At 46.6% G+C, this 19,151-nt stretch overlaps 1 protein-coding gene across 2 annotated transcripts in view; it reads left to right on the plus strand.

The window, feature by feature from the left end:
* The window catches only part of DHX9 (DExH-box helicase 9), a 52,229-nt gene extending 38,738 nt beyond the window's left edge, over positions 1–13,491 (plus strand). For both annotated transcript variants that reach the window (XM_002723805.5, XM_008252556.3), the window contains 12 exons: positions 605–818; positions 988–1,082; positions 1,323–1,396; positions 2,288–2,440; positions 3,885–4,045; positions 4,722–4,833; positions 5,584–5,745; positions 5,846–5,973; positions 6,927–7,156; positions 7,266–7,381; positions 8,024–8,224; positions 12,870–13,491. In XM_002723805.5, the coding sequence (XP_002723851.1) occupies positions 605–818; positions 988–1,082; positions 1,323–1,396; positions 2,288–2,440; positions 3,885–4,045; positions 4,722–4,833; positions 5,584–5,745; positions 5,846–5,973; positions 6,927–7,156; positions 7,266–7,381; positions 8,024–8,224; positions 12,870–13,191 (1,968 nt within the window). In that variant the 3' untranslated portion in view covers positions 13,192–13,491. The remainder of the gene's footprint in view (positions 1–604; positions 819–987; positions 1,083–1,322; positions 1,397–2,287; positions 2,441–3,884; positions 4,046–4,721; positions 4,834–5,583; positions 5,746–5,845; positions 5,974–6,926; positions 7,157–7,265; positions 7,382–8,023; positions 8,225–12,869) is intronic.
* Positions 13,492–19,151: the final 5,660 nt, after the last annotated feature.

Below are 19,151 nucleotides of genomic sequence, written 5' to 3' on the forward strand. Positions count from 1 at the left end.
TCTAACTCTGTCAAAAAAAAAAACCTGACAATAATCTGTGTCTTTGGATTAATTGATCTATTTCTGTTCAGAGATTTCCAGGCTTAGTGACAAAGCTCTTTTCTGTCACAACTTAAATCATTTATATCACAAAGATCAACAGAAAAAGAGGAAAGAGTTAATTATAAGGCCATATATTGTTAGAGAAAACTATTTTCTAAAATTTGGCTGTGTGGGCCAAAGCCTGTAGTTGAAAAAATTTTTGTTACACCCAGAAGGCTGAATCCCCGGCTGAACCATGCCCTTTTGAGATTTGGTGGTGGCGGCCAGTGTTGTGGCATAGAAGGCATAGCTGCCTGCAACGTCCGCATCCCATATGGGCACCAGTTCATGTCCCGGCTGCTCCAGGATGATTCAGTTCCCTGCTGATGGTCTGGGGAGAACAGTGAAAGATGGCCCCTGCACCCACCTGGGAGACCCAAATGAGGCTCCTGACTTTGCCTGTCACTCTCTAACTCTGCCTTTCAAATAAATAAAAGATGTTTAAAACACACACACAAATCTAGAGGACTTAATCAGATACGATAATTGAGACCATCCAAAATACATCTTCCTGTCTTTGCAGGCAAACTGCAACCTGATTTGTGGTGATGAGTATGGTCCAGAAACAAGGATGAGCATGGCCCAGTTGAATGAGAAGGAAACCCCCTTCGAGCTCATCGAAGCTCTGCTGAAGTACATTGAGACTCTCAATGTTCCAGGAGCTGTACTGGTGTTTTTGCCCGGCTGGAATTTAATTTATACTATGCAGAAGCATTTGGAGATGAACGCACATTTTGGTATGTGTCTTTGAATTCTCATATGTTTGAGGGTGAAAGTGAATATTTTTGTTTGTGTCTTAGCCAGTACATGAAAACAAAATCAGTGTTTCGTCTGTTTTTGAATAAACGTAAGTACATTGGGTAGCAGTTTGTATTTTCAGCACTTAAACTTTCAGTGTTGTTACAGGGAGCCACAGGTATCAGATACTGCCTCTGCACTCCCAGATCCCGCGAGAGGAGCAGCGCAAAGTGTTTGATCCCGTGCCAGTTGGAGTAACCAAGGTAGATGTTACCCATGCGGTGGTGGGGTTGAGTGGCCCGAGTACAAGCAGGTGTTGCAGAGCACTCCAGAGCAGCTGTAGGCCATCCAGGTCAAGGAGGAAGTTTTCATTATCCAGTCAAGAGAAAAGTGATTTTTTTAAAGATTTCTGTAATTCTCTTACTTGTTAGTATAAGTAATTCAGTCCTTTCTAGTACTTGATGGGAATATTTTCTGAAGTCTGATTTTTCTTTTCCTCATAGGTTATTTTATCCACAAATATTGCTGAAACAAGCATCACCATTAACGACGTTGTTTATGTCATCGACTCCTGCAAGTAAGCTTCCCGGGAACCTGCTGCCTGATCCATTGGCAGAAGCAGAAACACTTTGGGAAGCTCCTCTGTTCTTGCACCTCCTGATTTACTTTGTTTATGTTGCGGTGGGAAGTGACAGCCTGCCACTGACCTCTGGCTGCTTCCGTGTCTCACAGCCAACAGTAGCATGCTGTTTGATGTAGAAAGACATCTAATATTGAGCACATGACAAATATCCCACTTGAATGCTTCTTAGAACGAATTACAAAGGACTTCCTGTTTGCTGTGGGATGAGCCCAATGGACAGAGGGGCGTTGTTCACAGGAAAGTAGTAATACAGAGAGGACAGTCGGGTAGAAACTTGGTTCTCCCTGGCTGCTTTGTGCCTGTGTCTCCTGCCTACAGACCCGCGTTCTGTGCTACCCAGTCTCCAGGCAGTGGCTGCCTGCGTGCTCTCTGGAGGAACATGAGGCTGCTGAGGTTCAGGAGAACCGCACGGGCACTGCCTGATGAGGCCTGGTATGAGCTTGTGCCACGTTCTCCCTGAACATGTAACCTGTAGACCTAAGACACCTAGATGTACGTGGGCCTCTCGTATAGATGGCTTGAGCAGTTGGCACTCACGTGGCCTGGTCAGATCCTGCTGAGTATTTTGCATTGATGAATTGGCTTCATGTTTCTAAATAGAAACCCTTGGAGTAGGAAGTGGTAATTGCTCTGATTGTCAGACAAGCCTGTAGCTGGGAAGTGGTGAGTGTGTCCACTGTTTAGTATGTTGCCAGCTTGGCAACCTGCAGAGTCAGGTCCCTGATGGCCATTCACAACAGACCTCCCAAGCAGGCCCAGCTCTCTGGAGAGGGTCCCTGCGTCAGTGGCTGTGTGTCTTAGAATTAACCTCTTCTTTGTATTCAGGCAGAAAGTGAAACTGTTCACTGCTCACAACAACATGACCAACTATGCCACGGTGTGGGCGTCCAAAACAAACCTTGAGCAGCGGAAAGGGCGAGCTGGCCGTGTGCGGCCTGGATTCTGCTTTCACCTCTGTAGCCGAGCTCGTTTTGAGAGGTGAGACCAAGTGTTGAATGAAGATTGAGGATTTGTTTTTAACCCTTCATGCATCTTCACTGCACATAGCCCCTGGTTTCCTCTGCACTTTGCCATGAACTTAGTGAATTCAGGGTATAAATGCCTCCAGGTAGTGCCTTAGAGGACGTTCCCTGAGAAGTACAGGCATTATTTGAATAAGGAGACTAAATTTTGAGCTCACTTCACCAAGACTACTTCAGAGCCAGGATTGAAACCCAAGTCTCAGTTACATTCAGAGCCTATGAGGCTTCTTGGGGGAGGTGTGTGGATGGGCCAGTTGGCTAAAGATACCCTTTGTACATTAAAGGTGAAAGTAGAGTTGTGTCTGGGGGGTCTTTGTGCTATACACTTGATAATAAAGGGGAGAGTTTGGGGCTTGTATTAATGCGCACGGGAAAGTACGATGTGGCAGAAAATTACTTCAGTGCCCAGGTATACATGGTATGCAGAGGAAAAATCAGATTCGGTAACATCAGACTCCCTTGTAATTCTAAGTACTCTTACGTAGCTGTAGATGAGCATTAGAAGTTAGGAAATTGGCTGCAGCATTTGGAATACGTTTAGTTCTTTGTAAACATTGGCTATTCACTTGCACTGAAGAAACAAATACTGTTTGACATCTTAGAGTAAAATCGCCTACTAATTAGTAACAATGTGAGATTTTTGCTCTTTTGTCTATAGTGGGAAGAGCAGATATGCTACTTTTGTAGACTTGAATTAAGCTGATCTGTCTTGCCAGCAATGTTGGAATTAACCCATGAATCTTCGTTGTGAGTAGTTTATAGGAAATGAGCCTGGATTAGAAGTGTACAGACCTAGATTTTAATACTGTCTATGCCTAATACCGATACATGGCATAATCCTAAATATTTAAATTCTTTAGGACTTTGTTTACCCCTCCCATAAAATGAGACTACATTACCTGGCCTGTCTCTGTGTTCTTAGTCATGAGAGGATGAGAGTAATGCCTAATCTATCTATAAGATTGGTGTGAAAAAAAAGTGAGTTAATAATGTCAAATTCACACAGCAGTGCCTGGCACAAAGGAAATTCTAACATTATAATAACTTGTATTTGAATTTTAAAAGGTTAGTTGATCTGTAAGACCCTTCCCAGTAGCACTAAAAGTTACATAGACAGAAAGTCTTGCTGCTGTTTTAACCAGTGTTTGTCAACAGACAAGAGACCTGAGGAAGCTATAGGTAGTGACATTAGGGGAATGGATCGTCTCTCCAGCCTTCCTTCAGTTGAGAGTACCACCAGGCACTAAGTCAGAATCAGCTGAAATCTTGTCCAGAGAATGTCTGCATGTTTAATTATGAAAGATGGAGAAAGGGCAGATCTTTGTATCCATCATTCCCTTGCGAAGCCTTTATTAATATCTGCATATGCAAAAAGGATGTTTCTTCTGCTCCTTCCCCAGACTGGAAACCCACATGACACCAGAGATGTTCCGGACACCACTGCATGAAATTGCCTTGAGCATCAAGCTTCTGCGTCTCGGAGGAATCGGCCAGTTTCTGGCTAAGGCGATAGAGCCCCCGCCCCTGGACGCTGTGATTGAAGCGGAGCACACTCTGAGAGGTGTGTGCACTCAGACCTGTGCCTGAGGACCCCACGCAGCACGTCAGGGGGCTGTGAAGGGAGGGCTTTCAGTGTCACTTCATGTGCTCAGTCAAGCCATCATTACAAAGAAAACTTAAGAATGGGATAATGTTCTCATTTTGGGGGAAAAATTAAAAGGGAAAAGGTAAGGCATTATCTCTTAACTAGTACTTAAAGATCAGAATATCGTGATGCCCATAAAATTTTATATGCATCTCTTAGAACATTTATTTATGTCTTATCAGAAACAGTATACGAAAATACAAGGGTATTGCAGCCAAATGCTTCTGAATTTCAGTTCACCTGCCGTGTGAACTTCAGGTTTTGCTTTTGCAGATTTCTTTTCTTTCTCTAAAAATCATCACGAGATGGGTGTCAGACTTTGAGGCACGTAGGTACTTGCAGTGCTGTTACAATTAGCACCATTACAGACTTCTCACGGCATGTCCTTCATGCAGGGCGCTGCAGAGTTGGGTTCTACTCCGTTTGTGAGGAGAACTGTGGGCTGCAAGCATGGTGTTGGCGGTCAGGCTGACCGGTGTGAGGTCCTAAGTGCAGCGTCGGTGCCCTAACAGTCCACAAAGAAGGCTGCTGCCTGTCTAGGGCCAAGGATGTTTGTTATGACCTCTGCTCACAAGGAATTATCTCCCCGCAGAGCTGGACGCACTAGATGCCAATGATGAGTTGACTCCTCTGGGACGGATCCTAGCTAAACTCCCTATTGAGCCTCGTCTTGGCAAAATGATGATCATGGGGTGTATTTTCTAGTAAGTATGTTGTTTTATTGCTGACAGTTAAGTGACAGAAAGTTTCAGAATCAAAACCCTCCCCCCATAAAAGCAAGATGGGCTCAAGTAGAAGAAACTCAGGCTTCAGAAGTAAAGAAAAGCACGCTGTGAGATAAGAAACGGGACTTGTTCCCTTGTTGCTCATCTCAGGAGCTGGGGTGTCTCTTGGAAGAAAATAGTCTTAGGAAAAGAGGTGTGGGTGTGTGTGCATACAATTTTTTTTAGAGATGTATTTATTTGAAAGAGTTAGAGGAAAGGAGAGACAGATCTCCCAGTGGCTGCAGTGCTGAGCCAGGCCGAAGCCAGGAGCGTTGCCCAAGTCTCCATGCAGGTGCAGGGGCTCAAGCACTCTGGCTGTTCCTCCTGCTTTCCCAGGCGCTTCAGCAGGGAGCCGGGTGGAAGCGGAGCAGCTGGGGCTCGATCGGCGCCCACATGGGATGCTGGAGTTGCAGGTGGTGGCCTAACCCATTCTGCCACAATGCCAGCCCCAAAGAGAGTTATTTTACCACAGCATTTGGAAGGTGAGAAAATGGAAAAGGACTAGGAAAGGAAGAATATAGTACTTGGTCATAGTTTATGGTAGATAGGTGGCCATCAGCTCCAGAGTTGATTGTCCCCTTCTGCTCTGAGGAGAGCAGCTGTAATGTTCCCTCACTCATCAAAGCCGAAAGACTCCAGTCCACGTTTGCCAGTCCTGCCTCACCTCTTGTGAACGTGTGTGTGTTGCAGTGTGGGAGACGCTGTCTGCACCATCTCTGCTGCTACCTGCTTCCCAGAGCCTTTCATCAACGAAGGAAAGCGGCTCGGCTACATCCATCGGAATTTTGCTGGGAACAGATTCTCTGATCACGTGGCCCTGTTATCGGTATTCCAAGCCTGGGATGATGCCAGGTATGGGCTTGAGCTTTGGGTGAACTAGCTCTAGTTTCTAATTTGTACCTAGATCTCTGGTCTTTGAGAATGACCCCCTTAATGTCCTAATTTATTTTAGAATGAGTGGAGAAGAAGCAGAGATACGTTTTTGTGAACACAAAAGACTCAATATGGCTACACTGAGAATGACTTGGGAAGCCAAAGTTCAGCTTAAAGAGATTCTGATTAATTCTGGATTTCCAGAAGGTAATTTTCAGAATATTTTCAAAGTGACATCGATGTACTATGTGCACATTAACATGTATTTCAACTTCAGACTTTAGATCCTGTGGTTTTTCTGTGTTTCTAGCCTTTAGTACTTTGTGGTGATAACAGTTTTTTTACATTAAGTCTTTTAAAAAAGGAGGTAAAAGGTTTTCATCCTGAAAGAGTTTGAGAAATGGTGTATCAGTTTGCCCCATGTTCATTTTTAGACTTGACGTGGATTCTCCCATGTTCAGTGGCTTGAACTGAATTTCTGTGTGTAGATGGTTCTAGATGTTCCGTGCCTTAGAAATAGAGACAGTGGTCCAATTCTTCATCTCTTGATGGGAGCTGGAACCATATACTTTAATTGGCAAAATCTTTACAGTGGTCCTGGGTACAGATATTGTCCCAATTTAAAAGATCATAAAACCAACATAGAAGTTCACAGTTTTAAGCTTTATTCAGTGAGGACATTGTAAGATTTCGTCTCAGGCTGAGCTAGAGCAGAATCTGCGCAGGCCTTGGCGCTCGTGTTTCCAGATGCGGTGCTCATGAACTGTAGTTGGACTTGGACGCGCCTGCCTCCATTCCGGTGGGTGTCCTTTGCTGCGTCTCTCCATCTGCACACGCAGCAGTTTAAGAACAACAAATACATTGACCATTGACCTTGGTCCTGCTGGTCACTCAGAGTAGGTGGCTGGCGAGGGATTGTGTTACAAGTTACCACCCCAAGCCTAGGTTTATGGTTGAATCAGTAAGGGAATACAGACATTTAGTTTTCTGATTATGGAGACTCGGCAAAATTTCCTCTTGAGCTTAATCTGGGTACAAGGCTTCTGAGAAGAAAAAGGCTTCTAGACAGATCAGTTCTTTTATTCTTGTGTAGTTTGCCTGTGATGTGATGATTGGCCATTACCTGATTTTTTTTTTTTTTTAAACCTCATTCCTAACAGATTGTTTGTTGACACAAGTGTTTACTAACACTGGACCAGATAATAACTTGGATGTTGTTATCTCTCTCCTGGCCTTTGGTGTGTATCCCAATGTGTGCTATCACAAGGAAAAGAGAAAGATTCTTACCACCGAAGGGCGCAATGCACTTATCCACAAATCGTCTGTTAATTGTCCTTTTAGCAGCCAAGACATGAAATACCCTTCCCCCTTCTTTGTATTTGGTGAAAAGGTAAGAAAAGTTCACATCAGAACGTAAGTTTTGGGTTTCTTTAGGCCTAGTTTATATTATTAGACAGTTAATGTAACCTGTTTACTCTTGCCATTCTCTCCATCTGCAGATTCGAACCCGCGCCATCTCTGCTAAAGGCATGACTTTAGTCACTCCCCTGCAGTTGCTTCTTTTTGCCTCCAAGAAAGTCCAATCTGATGGTCAGATTGTGCTGGTAGATGACTGGTATGAACTTTTGCATGTGAACTCTTAGATTAGCATCTTTTTTTTTTTTTTTTTAAGATATATTTATTTAAAAGGCAGAGTTATGCAGAGGCAGAGAGAGAGGTCTTCCATCTGCTGGTTCACTCCCTAAATGCAAGAAACAACAGAGCTGGGCCAGTCTACAGCTAGGAGCCAGGAGCTTCTTCCAGGTCAGGATCCTACGTGGGTGCAGGGGACCAAGCACTTGGGCCATCTTATACTGCTTTCCCAGGCCGTAGCAGAGAACTGGATTGGAAATGGACCAACTGGGGCCCATATGGGATGCTGACACTGCAGGTGGTGGCTTTACCTGCTACACCACGGCACTGGCCCCCAGCCTCATTCTTAAAAACCTAAAAAGCTCCAGTGTGGAGTCTTTCATTCTTAGTGGAAACTGCGTGGTCTGCATTGCAGGCAGTTTTTGGCTTGATGGTTTTATGGTTTACAATTCCTGCAGATAGGTAGCAGTGAATTTTAAAAGGTTAGTGCGGGTAGTTGTTCTTTGTACCCCTGTCTGCCTGAGTCTGGGCTGCTGTAGTAGCTTAACAATATGGTGCTTGCCATATTGGCAGTTTTCTGTTACCTACTTCCTTTCTTATTTTGTATTGCTTTTCTCCATTTTAGGATCAGACTGCAAATAAGCCATGAAGCTGCTGCCTGCATCACTGCTCTGCGGGCTGCAGTGGAGGCTCTTGTTGTTGAAGTGACCAAGCAGCCCAGTATCATCAGCCAGCTGGACCCTGCCAATGAGCACATGCTGAACACCATCCGCCAGATCTCCAGGCCCTCAGCTGCTGGCATCAACCTGATGGTTGGCAGTACACGGTAAGTACCAGGGTCACAACTGGTGGTGCCGAGCCAGAGGCTTTGTCATCTCACAGAGGCCTAGAGTTAGTTGATAGTGGAGTTATTTAACTTGAATTTCTAGAGAAACACTAAATGTGGGATTTAATTCTGGGCAACACATTCAGAATGAAAGGTTGTTACTTTGCTTCTGTGTTGTAGTGCGTCCACTTTGTCGGTGTAGGTAGAGTCAGATGGGGCCCTTGAAAGTGCAGAGGCTATCCAGGGAGCCACATGATGGAATGTAACAACAGCCCGATGGTCCTTTCTTCCTCCTCACTGTTCTGACCTCCCTACAGAGGAACTTGGTGAACCCTTCAGTCTCCCACAGATGAGAAGTATCAGTGTTTACCTTAGGAAAATAGTATAGTATAGTCTTAAATGTGACGTTTCTCTTCAGTTTTAAAATGCTTTTTTCATTTTTCAATAGCTTTTTGTCTGGGATTATTTGATACCTACAAGAAAGGCAGAATAGTACAACATACACCCATACAGTCTTCATTTAAGTTCACTTACTTACCTTCAGTGTTTTGTGCCATTTGTATAATCATTTGTGATAAATTTGCAACTTCAGGAAATTTTGTGTCAGAATTTCTTTTGTCTAACAACATGGCCACAACATCATGGACCCATCTCAATTGAGAAGTATTATATTAATAATTTAAGTTACAAATGTTTGTTAAATACCATTATCCAAAACGTCTCTCTACTCTTCTTATCATAGATAACTTACTACATTTGGTTATAAATGCTTTTTTTTTTTTTTTTTTTTTTTTTTTAATTTATTTGACAGGGAGAGACAGAGATCTTCCATTTGCTAGTTCATTCCCCAAATGGCCACAACAGCTGGAGCTAGACCAATCTGAAGTCAGGAGCCAGGAGCTACTTTCAGGTCTCCCACATGGCCTCAGGTCCCAAGCACTTGGGCCATCTTCTACTGCTCTCCCAGGCCATAGCAGAGAGCTGGATCAAAAGTGGAGCGGCCAGGACTCAAATCAGTGCCCATATTGGATGGCAGTGCCACAGACAGAGACTTAACCTACTACGCCACAGTGCCAGCCCTGTAAATGCCTTTTTATTTTTTTTAGAAAGCTTTTGTTTAATAATTATAAATTTCATAGATAACAGCTTTTGGAATATAGCAGCTCCCCCCCCATACCCGCTCTCCCACCCCCACTCCCATCCCACCTCTTACTCCCGTTCCCATCCCATTCTTCATTAAGATTTTTAATTATCTTTATATACAGAAGATCAGCTCTATACTAAGATTTCAACACTTTGCACCCACAAAGTACTGTTTGAAGACAAGTTTTGCCATTAATTCTCATTGTACAATTCATCAAGGAGAGAGATCCTACATGGGGAGCAACTGCACAGTGATCCCTGTTGTTGATTTAACAGTTGACACTCTTATTTATGACGTCAGTGATCACCTGAGGCCCTGGTCGTGAGCTGCCAAAGGCTATGGAAGCCATTTGAGTCCACAAACTGTCATCATTTAGACGGCCATAATCAAAGTGGAAGTTCTCTCCTCCCTTCAGAGAAAGTACCTCCTTCTTTGATGGCCCCTTCTTTCCACTGGGATCTCCCTCACAGAAATCTTTCATGTAGGCCATTTTTTACCACAGTGTCTTAGCTATCCATGCCTGAAATGCTCTCATGAGCTTTTTAGCCAGATCTGAATGCCTTAAGGGCTGATTCTGAGGCCAGAATGGTGTTCAGGGCATTTGTCATTCTGAATCTGCTGTGTGGCCTGCTTCTCATGTTGGATCATTCTCTACTTTTTAAGTCTAGCTATTGTTAGTAGCAAACACTTGGTCTTATTTATGTGATCCCTTTGACATTTATTCCTATCTATGAGATCACTTACACACTCAAAGTGAACACTTTAACTAAATAAGATGGCCTGCCAACTTACTGGGATTTGGAGTCTTCTGGCAAGATTTTAGCTTTACCTTCAGGTAGGTGTAAGTCCATGGGAAAGTATGCTGAACTTTATACCTCCTCCCTCTTATTTTTACAGGGATCAATTTTCAATTGGATTTAAACACCTACAATTAATTCTGTGTTAAGTAAAGAGTTCAACCAATGGTATTAAATAGAAAAAGAAAATAGTAAAAAGAATAAAGTAATAAACTGTTCCTTGACAGGATTAGGGCTGGTCAAGTCATTGCTTCTCATAGTGTCAGTTTCACTTCTACAGGTTTCCTTTTAGGTGCTCAGTTGTCATAGATCAGGGAGAACATATGATATATAACTGCTTTTTAAAATATATTTATTTATTTGGAAGAGAGGGAGAGAGATCTTTCATCATCTGGTTCACTCTCCCCATGGCTGAAACAGCAGGTCTGGGCCAGGCCAAAGCCAGAAAGCAGGAACTCCATCCTGATCTTCCCACATGGCTGATAGGCGCCCAAGCACCCGGGCCATCTTCCACTGCCTTCCCAGGCCATCAGCAGGAATCTGGATTGGAAAAGAGAAGCTGGGACTCAAAACTAACAACCCCTTGTGGGGTGCGGGTATCCCAAGTATCCACTCAACCCACTGTGTCACATGCCAGCCCCATTGTTCTCTCCTTTTCATGTAGGAAACTAGTCACAGATTAGTTAATACCCAGGGTCATGCAGTTAGCAACTGAGAGATGGATTTGGGCTTAGGCAAATGAAGAATTCTTGAGAAGGTCAAGTGTCACGGACAGACATAGATGTAATGCTTCTGGGTGTTTAGGGGAAGAGAAATCAGTTTTGGTATGAGAGCTGCATATATATCACCTGCTTCCGAAATGGAGGAATGTCAAAAGACTAGAACAGATGGGATAGATACAGTACAGTCTATGACAGGAAGATGGCAGTGGCCCAAGTTACAGTGGGGAGAATAAAAATGGGGAAGGAGTGACAGTATCAACACGGCCTGGTAATGGATTAAAATGGGATGGCAGTGGGGTCAGCACTGTGGCATAGTAGGTTAAGCCTCCTGCAGCTCCTACACCCATGTGAGAGATGCAGAAGAAGCTCCTGGCTTCGGATTGGCCCAGCTCCGGCTGTTCTGGCCATTTGGGGGGTGAACCAGCGGATGGAAGATCTCTGTTTCTACCTCTCTGTCTATAACTCTGCCTCTCAAATAAATCTTTAAAAGAAAAAAATGGGGTGGCAGTACAGTGAAGGAATGAAGATGTATCCCCATTCATATTTCTGAATTGGGCAGCTGCTAAACTGATAGTGTCTTCACTTCTTCAAGCATGGGATGGGCCAGTACTGTGGCATAGTAGGCTAAGCCTCCACCTGTGGCACTGGCATCCCATTTGGGTGCTGATTTGTGTCCTGGCAGCTCCTCTTCTGGTCTACCTCTCTGCTAATAGCCTGGGAGGGCAGTGGAAGATGATCCAAGTACTTGGGCCCCTGTGCCCACATGGGAGACCCAAAAGAAACTCCTGGCTTCGGATTGGCACAGCTCCGGCCTTTGTGGCCTTTTGGGGAGTGAACCAGCAGGTGGAAGATTTCTTTCTTTCTGCCTGCGCCTTGGCCTCTCTCTAACTCTGCCTTTCAAATAAGCAAATAAATGTTTAAAAAAATATGTGGGAGACCTGGAAGAAGCTCTTGGCTTCAGATTGGCCCAGCCTCAGCTCTTGCAGTCATTTGGGGACTGAACCAATGAATGGAAGATCGATCTACAACTCTGCTTCTCAAGTAAATCTTAAAAAAGAGAGGGGGGGGGGGAGTTGGCGGTTGGCGGTTTTTGGATATGTCAGATTGGAGTTCTGGGTCGGACATCTTGATTTGTGTCGGTTCTCACTGGCCTTCCTTGACCTGGGTTGCCAAGCGAGGTGGGTTTAGGCCTGAGGAAGGCACTGAAGGCATTTTTGAGGACTATATTTCAGAGTTAATTTAGGAAATATTTGGTGATAAAGACAAAACAGTTTATTCCCAACTCCAAGAATATCAGTTCTTAACATGTTGTTTAGTACTTGCCTTCCTAGTAGTACCTCTGGCCTGAGTCAGAGAACTGTCTTCAAGTTGTGAGGACATACTGCCAAAACTGTTTGAGAATGAACCAGAAAGGGGGGCCGGCGCCGCGGCTCACTAGGCTAATCTTCCGCCTTGCAGTGCCGGCACAACGGGTTCTAGTCCCGGTCAGGGTGCCGGATTCTGTCCCGGTTGCCCCTCTTCCAGGCCAGCTCTCTGCTGTGGCCCGGGAAGGCAGTGGAGGGTGGCCCAAGTCCTTGGGCCCTGCACCCCATGGGAGACCAGGATAAGTACCTAGCTCCTGCTTCGGATCAGCGTGGTGCGCCGGCCGCAGCGCGCCAGCCGCAGCAGGCATTGGAGGGTGAACCAACGGCAAAAGGAAGACCTTTCTCCCTGTCTCTCTCTCACTGTCCACTCTGCCTGTAAAAACAAACAAACAACAACAACAACAAAAAAAAAGCAAGGCCAGAATGAACCAGAAAGAATTTTAGAAAAGCAAAGTGTTCTAATTGCCTCTTCCTGTTTCAGAATAGCAGAATCATTTCATTTCAGCTTCGTTGTTTTCCTGTGTTAAACTCTGAACTGCAACCAGACATGCACATCTGGTGTGCAGACGGGGAATTGTAGGGATGCCTTGCTAAAGCGGTGGTTTTGTTCTTTCCTAGGTATGGAGATGGTCCACGTCCTCCCAAGATGGCGCGCTATGACAATGGGAGTGGCTATAGAAGGGGTGGCACTGGCTATGGCGGTGGAGGCTATGGCGGCGGCTATGGTGGCTCAGGCTCCTATGGGGGAGGGTATGGCGGAGGTGGAGGTGGGGGCTACAGAGGAGGTTCCCGGGGGGGCTTTAGAGGTGGATCTGGGGGGGACTACAGAGGGTCTGGTAGAGGGGGCTTCCGAGGATCTGGGGGTTTCCAGCGAGGAGGTGGCAGGGGGGGCTATGGAGGTGGTTACTTTGGACAAGGAAGAGGTGGTGGCGGCTATTAAAACTTGATTGTGTCAGTGCTTATGCATAGAAAGTTTTAAAAATGCATGCTACATGTTTTCCCAAGATGTTTGTTTTCGACTCAGATGTAAACCTGTTTCACTCATTCTGTAGTTCATTGTAGTTCAAGGAAACCAAGCATCTGGATCCATTAGTGTTTTGTTTATATTGTGTAAAATATAATGATCTATTATAAAAGCACCGCCATTTGTATTTTTTTTCTCTAGGATTTGCCCTTAAAATTAACTTGGTATTTCCGTTGCTTTTGTTTAATATGATTAAAAAATAAAGTATTAAACTGAGTACTGGATGTATAATTGATGTTGAATGCTAATCTTACACATTAGAATCATTTTACTTTACCAGTTACATGTGTTCACTTTAAATATCAGTTAAAAATTTGTACTCCATTACAAAAGTACACCAGGTAATATTTTTGCTTGTGTAGTATACATAGCCATGGGTTGAATTGCCACTCTTGCTGGCATGTGTGTGTGTGTGTGTGTGTGTACGTGTACACAAGCACATGCGTGTACCATACTGGCCAGTGCAGGAGTCGTGTGGGCCTCTACCTGAGTGAGATGGTTTCACCTAGGGAAGAACATTTTGGCTTCCTCTTGAGCATTATCTTTGAAAAACCTGAGACTTTTCTTACTCTGAATTAGTTTCCAGTGTAAAACCCTGGGAATATAATTACTCCATAGAACTCTTGAATAAAAGTGATATTTAGGTAAGGAACAAAGTTGTGCAAAGCTTCCTAACTGCATAAAGTTAGAATTTGAAGGCAGAAGGGAAATACTTGACAAATTTTTATCTATTAACGTGACTTTCAAAGGATATTCATTAAGTTGTTTTAGTAGAGATGCCTATACATTCCTAATACTGCAGTTTCCAGTGCGTGTTCACAGCTTTCAAGAGTCCATGATGAGTGGAGAGTGCTAAGGCCTTGAACAGAACGGGGTTCCTATTTTAACACTGCTCTCTGCCCGGTGGTGGTCTTCAGCAAGTTACATTGTAACTTAGTGTCCTCCTCAAAATCCTCACTCTGTGTGTATTGGGTCACCTTCAGCAGTTACTGTTGATGACTGACAACTTAAAATCTCTCCAGCTCAAGTCTCCTCTCTGAGCCGCTTGGATACATCTCTGCTCTCATCCACAGAGGAGAGACCGTACTTTCAGACTGAGACAGTGTATTGTGTGCCCTGCACTGTGCTCCTCCGCTGTTCAGTTGTAGCTAATAGGCCATAAACAAAGGGGCCTCAAACATTTCACAGAAAATAGAACTAAAGATGACAGTTTTGAATGTAAGCTTCACTTTTCAACTTAAGCTTCATCAACTTCAAAATACTTCTTGGGCTGAAGAACTGACGGTCCTGGGAATTCAGCCGTGCTGGTGCAGTCTTCATTACTAGCTGGAGAAAATGCTGCCTTTTAAAGACACATTAGGAAACAGAAGTCAGAAGAATCAAGTCAGGCCTGTGGGGTGAGTGCCTAACGGCTTCTTGTGACGAGAACGGTGAGCGAGGGCTGGTGCCTGGGGGGACTCTGGTGACGCTCTCTCTGGGTGTCGTTCTACTCAAGCCCTGACTCACCACCCCGGGCACTCTGACGCAGGTGGCTTTGTTCTGTGGCCATCAGCAAGGCTGACAAGCAGGAAGCCTTGAGCGTTCCACTGTGCTTTTCAGTGTGTATTTCATGTCCTGTGAGTCGTCTTGAAGACGTGTTTTAGGATCTTGATCCTGCTTGTGGGACATTTTCATGGAAAGTTCTCTTCTGGTCTGCAGCTGGTCTGGACAGCAGTTTTGGCACCGTCAGCCAGAAAGTATCTCACTGTTTTCAGAGTTGTGAAAGCTGATCAAATGGAAGGCCTCTTGTTTGTGAACACATCTGGTCAACTGGAAGCATCTTCACCCTGTGCTTTTATGTTAAAAAGCAACCCGCCTCCGTTGTACTCAGGCTGTCTTGGACACACAGGCCTGGACCTTCTAACTGCCTGCAGTCCTGCCCCGCCCACTCTCGCAGTGCACCTGGACAGCACTGCTGTGCATGGCCAGTCTCAGCCACCACCCCTCCTGCTCCCTCTGTGCTACCACAAGCTGGCTGGCCCCTCAGTGGATCATGCTTCTTGCTCTTGTCGTTGGCAGATTGAAAAAAGCCGTAAAAGGACCCTTCTAACAACTTCAGATACAACTGAGATGTTAAAGATGGCAAAAAATCCGGTGCCACAGCTCACTAGGCTAATCCTCCACCTAGCAGCACCGGCACCCCGGGTTCTAGTCCCGGTCAGGGCTGAAGGCCTGTGCAGGTTTCCAGAATAATGTGTCCTATCCCTTCCTCTGTACTCTGCCCCAGAGATCTCTGCCACCCTCCCCAAAGTGGGCCAAAGTTCAATCACGGGGCTGGCGCGCTCTGGCATAGTGGGTAAAGCCACTGCCTGCAGGGCCGGCATCCCATATGGGCGCTGGTTTGAGTCCTGTCTGCTCCACTTCCCATCCAGCTCTCTGCTGTGGCCTGGGAAAGCAGTGGAAGATGACCCAAGGTCTTAGGCCCCTCACCCATGTGGGAGACCCAGAGGTGGCTCCTGGCTTCAGAACGGTACAGTTCTGGCTATCGCAGCCATCTGGGAAGTGAACCAGTGGATGGAAGACCTCTCTTTGCCTCTCTAACTCTACCTTTCAAATAAATAAATCTAAAGAAAAAAAAGTTCAGTCACAGCTGGGAGTGGACGCCCACTTCAGCCAGTGCTGTCACTGGTTACAACTGACCTCCAGATAATGCCACAAGGCACCAGCTGGTACGCTGGTGTTTGCTTTCCCCCTGTCCCTTACAGTCGTGTAGAACAAAGGCTGTTCTCACTGTTAATACTGCAGCATTGTGAAATGAACACCTTTCATCTCCATTCAGGAGATGCAGAGATGGGAGTGAAGCCCTTGGGAAGCGTTCACCCTTTCTCCTACCACACACAGTGGCATTTGAGATGATCATGGGAGTTGACAGAATTGATTTGTCCTTGTTACAAACTCAGCAGGAATGAGAGCAGACCTGACGTCCATGTTTTGTCCATGCCTGGCAGCTCGTATGTTTGGCATCTTTACTTCTAAGATTGGCAGTGACAACCCAGAGATGTGCTTTGGGGGTAAAAATGGTGTAGGAAGGAAGAACTTGAAAATTTCCTTTGATCCCAGAGTGGCGCTTAGAAGTTAATGGGAGGCTGGCGCCGCGGCTCACTAGGCTAATCCTCCGCCTTGCGGTGCCGGCACACTGGGTTCTAGTCCCGGTCAGGGCTCCAGATTCTGTCCCGGTTGCCCCTCTTCCAGTCCAGCTCTCTGCTGTGGCCCGGGAGTGCAGTGGAGGATGGCCCAAGTGCTTGGGCCCTGCACCCCATGGGAGACCAGGAGAAGCACCTGGCTCCTGCCATCGGATCAGCGCGGTGCGCCGGCCGTGGCGGCCATTGGAGGGTGAACCAACAGCAAAGGAAGACCTTTCTTTCTGTCTCTCTCACTGTCCACTTTGCCTGTCAAAAAAAAAAAAAAGTTAATGGGAAAAAAAGTTTGAGAGAACGTGGCCACGACTGTGTGGAAAAGCAGGACGTGGGTGCCACTCTAGGCTCAGCTCCAAAGAGCAGAAGGCGTCAGCTGGAGCCACGCACGGGTTTGAATCTGGAATCAGAGTTGGGGAGAAAGGCCAGGAAAACCAGAAACGGAATTTGCAGTTGCATTGGAACTGACATTTGAATTTTGGTTTTGAGTGGGAGAAAGGTTCCTGAGTTCCCCTGATTTTGCCTCCAGAGTTTAGTTCTGGAGGCTTCTCTGCGCTGCTGGTGTTTGTGGACTGTCCTGATGCGTGTCCTGGTGCCATCCCCAGGCCACTGAGGCAACTGAGTCCATCACACTGCTGCAGTGATACTCTGCTTTGAAGAAATGCATGTAAACAGGTGTTCCTGGAAACTTCTAGGGCGAGCAACAGACCGAGAAAGCGTGTAAACAGGTGTTCCTGGAAACTTCTAGGGCGAGCAACACAGACCGAGAACTGGCCGGCTTCCTGAGGTGAGAGATGCTGATGCTGGGCAGACTCGTCCTTAGGATTAGTTAAATGGCAGCCAGCATCTTAGAAATGCTCAAACTGTAAGTTCCTGCAGTCTTGAAATGCTCAAGTCAGTGCTTAATGCTTCTGCTGGTGCCGCTGTCTGTGGTTTGAATATTACTTGGGTGCCCCCGCAGGGCCCTCGTTGTGGGGAGCAGCCCGGACTGGACTGAGTTACTGGAATTAAGACTTATTCTATGCATCTGCTCTCCCACAATATGGCGCTGGGAGAGAAGTAAACAGCTTCCACACAGCTGCCTCCAGTTCAGCTAATAAACTGTAGGACTTGCTCCTGATTGGAGGAGAGCAGCGTACTCGGCGTGTGGGCAGCCGAGTTAGGATTGGCGGAGGAGGACTATAAAGGAGGAGAGACGGCATGCACCAGGAACATCTAAGGGGAACATCTAGCTGAAGGAACACCTGTGCAGCCCCCGAGAGACCCGGCCGGTGGTGTGCCGCTCCCCCGCGGAAGTGGGGAATGTGGCAGGGGGAACTGCCCTTCCACGGAGGTGGAAGGGATAGTAGCCAACCCGGGAAGAACCAGCAGCAAACCCGGGGAGGGCCGAGCAGACGAAAGAACAGCGCAGGGTCCTGTGTCGTTCCTCCACGAAGAGGGGGAGCGACATAATGGTGCCGTGACTCGGATAGGAAACTTAGGAGGGAAGAAACGGGAAGAAGCAGGAAAATACCGGAGAGAGAGACTAGCGAAGAGCCTAGGGGAAAGCCAGACGAGAAAGGTGCCGGAAGAAGCTATTGAAAGCCTAGGCATAGACTTGGATACGGACTGTGGGAAAGAAGTTAGGATTGAAAGCGAAAGTGAAAGCTTTCATAGACTCGGATGCGGACTATGGCGGGGAAGCTAGGAGACTGAAAGCGAAAGTGAAACCTGGAGGAGGCTTGGACTCGGATACGGACTGTGGGGAGAAGCCAGGAGAAATGAGAGGAATATTGTTGGAAGAAAACTTAGGGAAACATACCGGGTAGAGAAAAATGTTAGGGAGGATGAAGCCGCGAGTGCAGGCCGAGGCGAAGACTTAAGCCACCTTGGAATTCTTCAAGTCACCCCGGGGAGCAAGAGGCGAAGATCTGGAACCAGAAGCAGAGACGTGGGCCGCCAGGTTGAAATTCGCCAGGTTAGTCCGGGGAACTTGGACTGAATGCCGGTGGTGGCAGAAACATTCGCGGAAGCCGCTGCGTGCAGAGAGAGCACGGGGCGTGAATAGATGGGGAACGCGGGGCTGGCGCGAGGCCGTGGTGCGGGCGCGAAGTGCGTGGAGACCGCGGAGCGTGCGCGCAGAGCCGGGAACCCGCCGGCGGGGCGAGGCGCCGGGAAGCCTCGCAGAGCCGTGAAGCTGCCGCGGGGCGAGGTGCCGAGAAGCAGCCTCGGGGCGAGCGCCGCCGGAAAGCTGCGGGGATAAGAGAAACAGAAGTTTTAGAAGTAAAGTGAGAGAAATAGGAATGCTGGAAGATAGAAGTGGAATGGGAGAAATAGGAATGCCCGGAGATAGAGAAATAGAGAAATAGAAAGGCCTCCCCTCAACATGGCAATAAGAAAGCTTGGATTCGGTCTGCCTGATTAAGTGAGGCGATGAGCACCTGCGGCGGCTAGCAGCTTATGCGCCGCAGGTCACCGAAGACAGGCACGAATTAACATCAGTAAGGCTTCCCCCACAATACAACAATTAGGAGGCTTGGATTCGGTCTGCCTAATTAAGGCGGTAAGCGCCAGCAGGCGGCTCGACCAGAGTGTGAGCCGCAGGTCACTGAACACAGGCACGCATCAGCGCCTAAAAACCTCCTCACAACATGGCGAAGAGAGGACCCGGATTCGGTTTGCCTGATTGATAGGACTTGTAAGAGCCTGTGGCAACTCTAGCAA

The sequence above is a fragment of the Oryctolagus cuniculus genome, chromosome 13, assembly GCF_964237555.1.
Source record: "Oryctolagus cuniculus chromosome 13, mOryCun1.1, whole genome shotgun sequence".
NCBI classification, from domain to species: Eukaryota; Metazoa; Chordata; class Mammalia; order Lagomorpha; family Leporidae; genus Oryctolagus; species Oryctolagus cuniculus.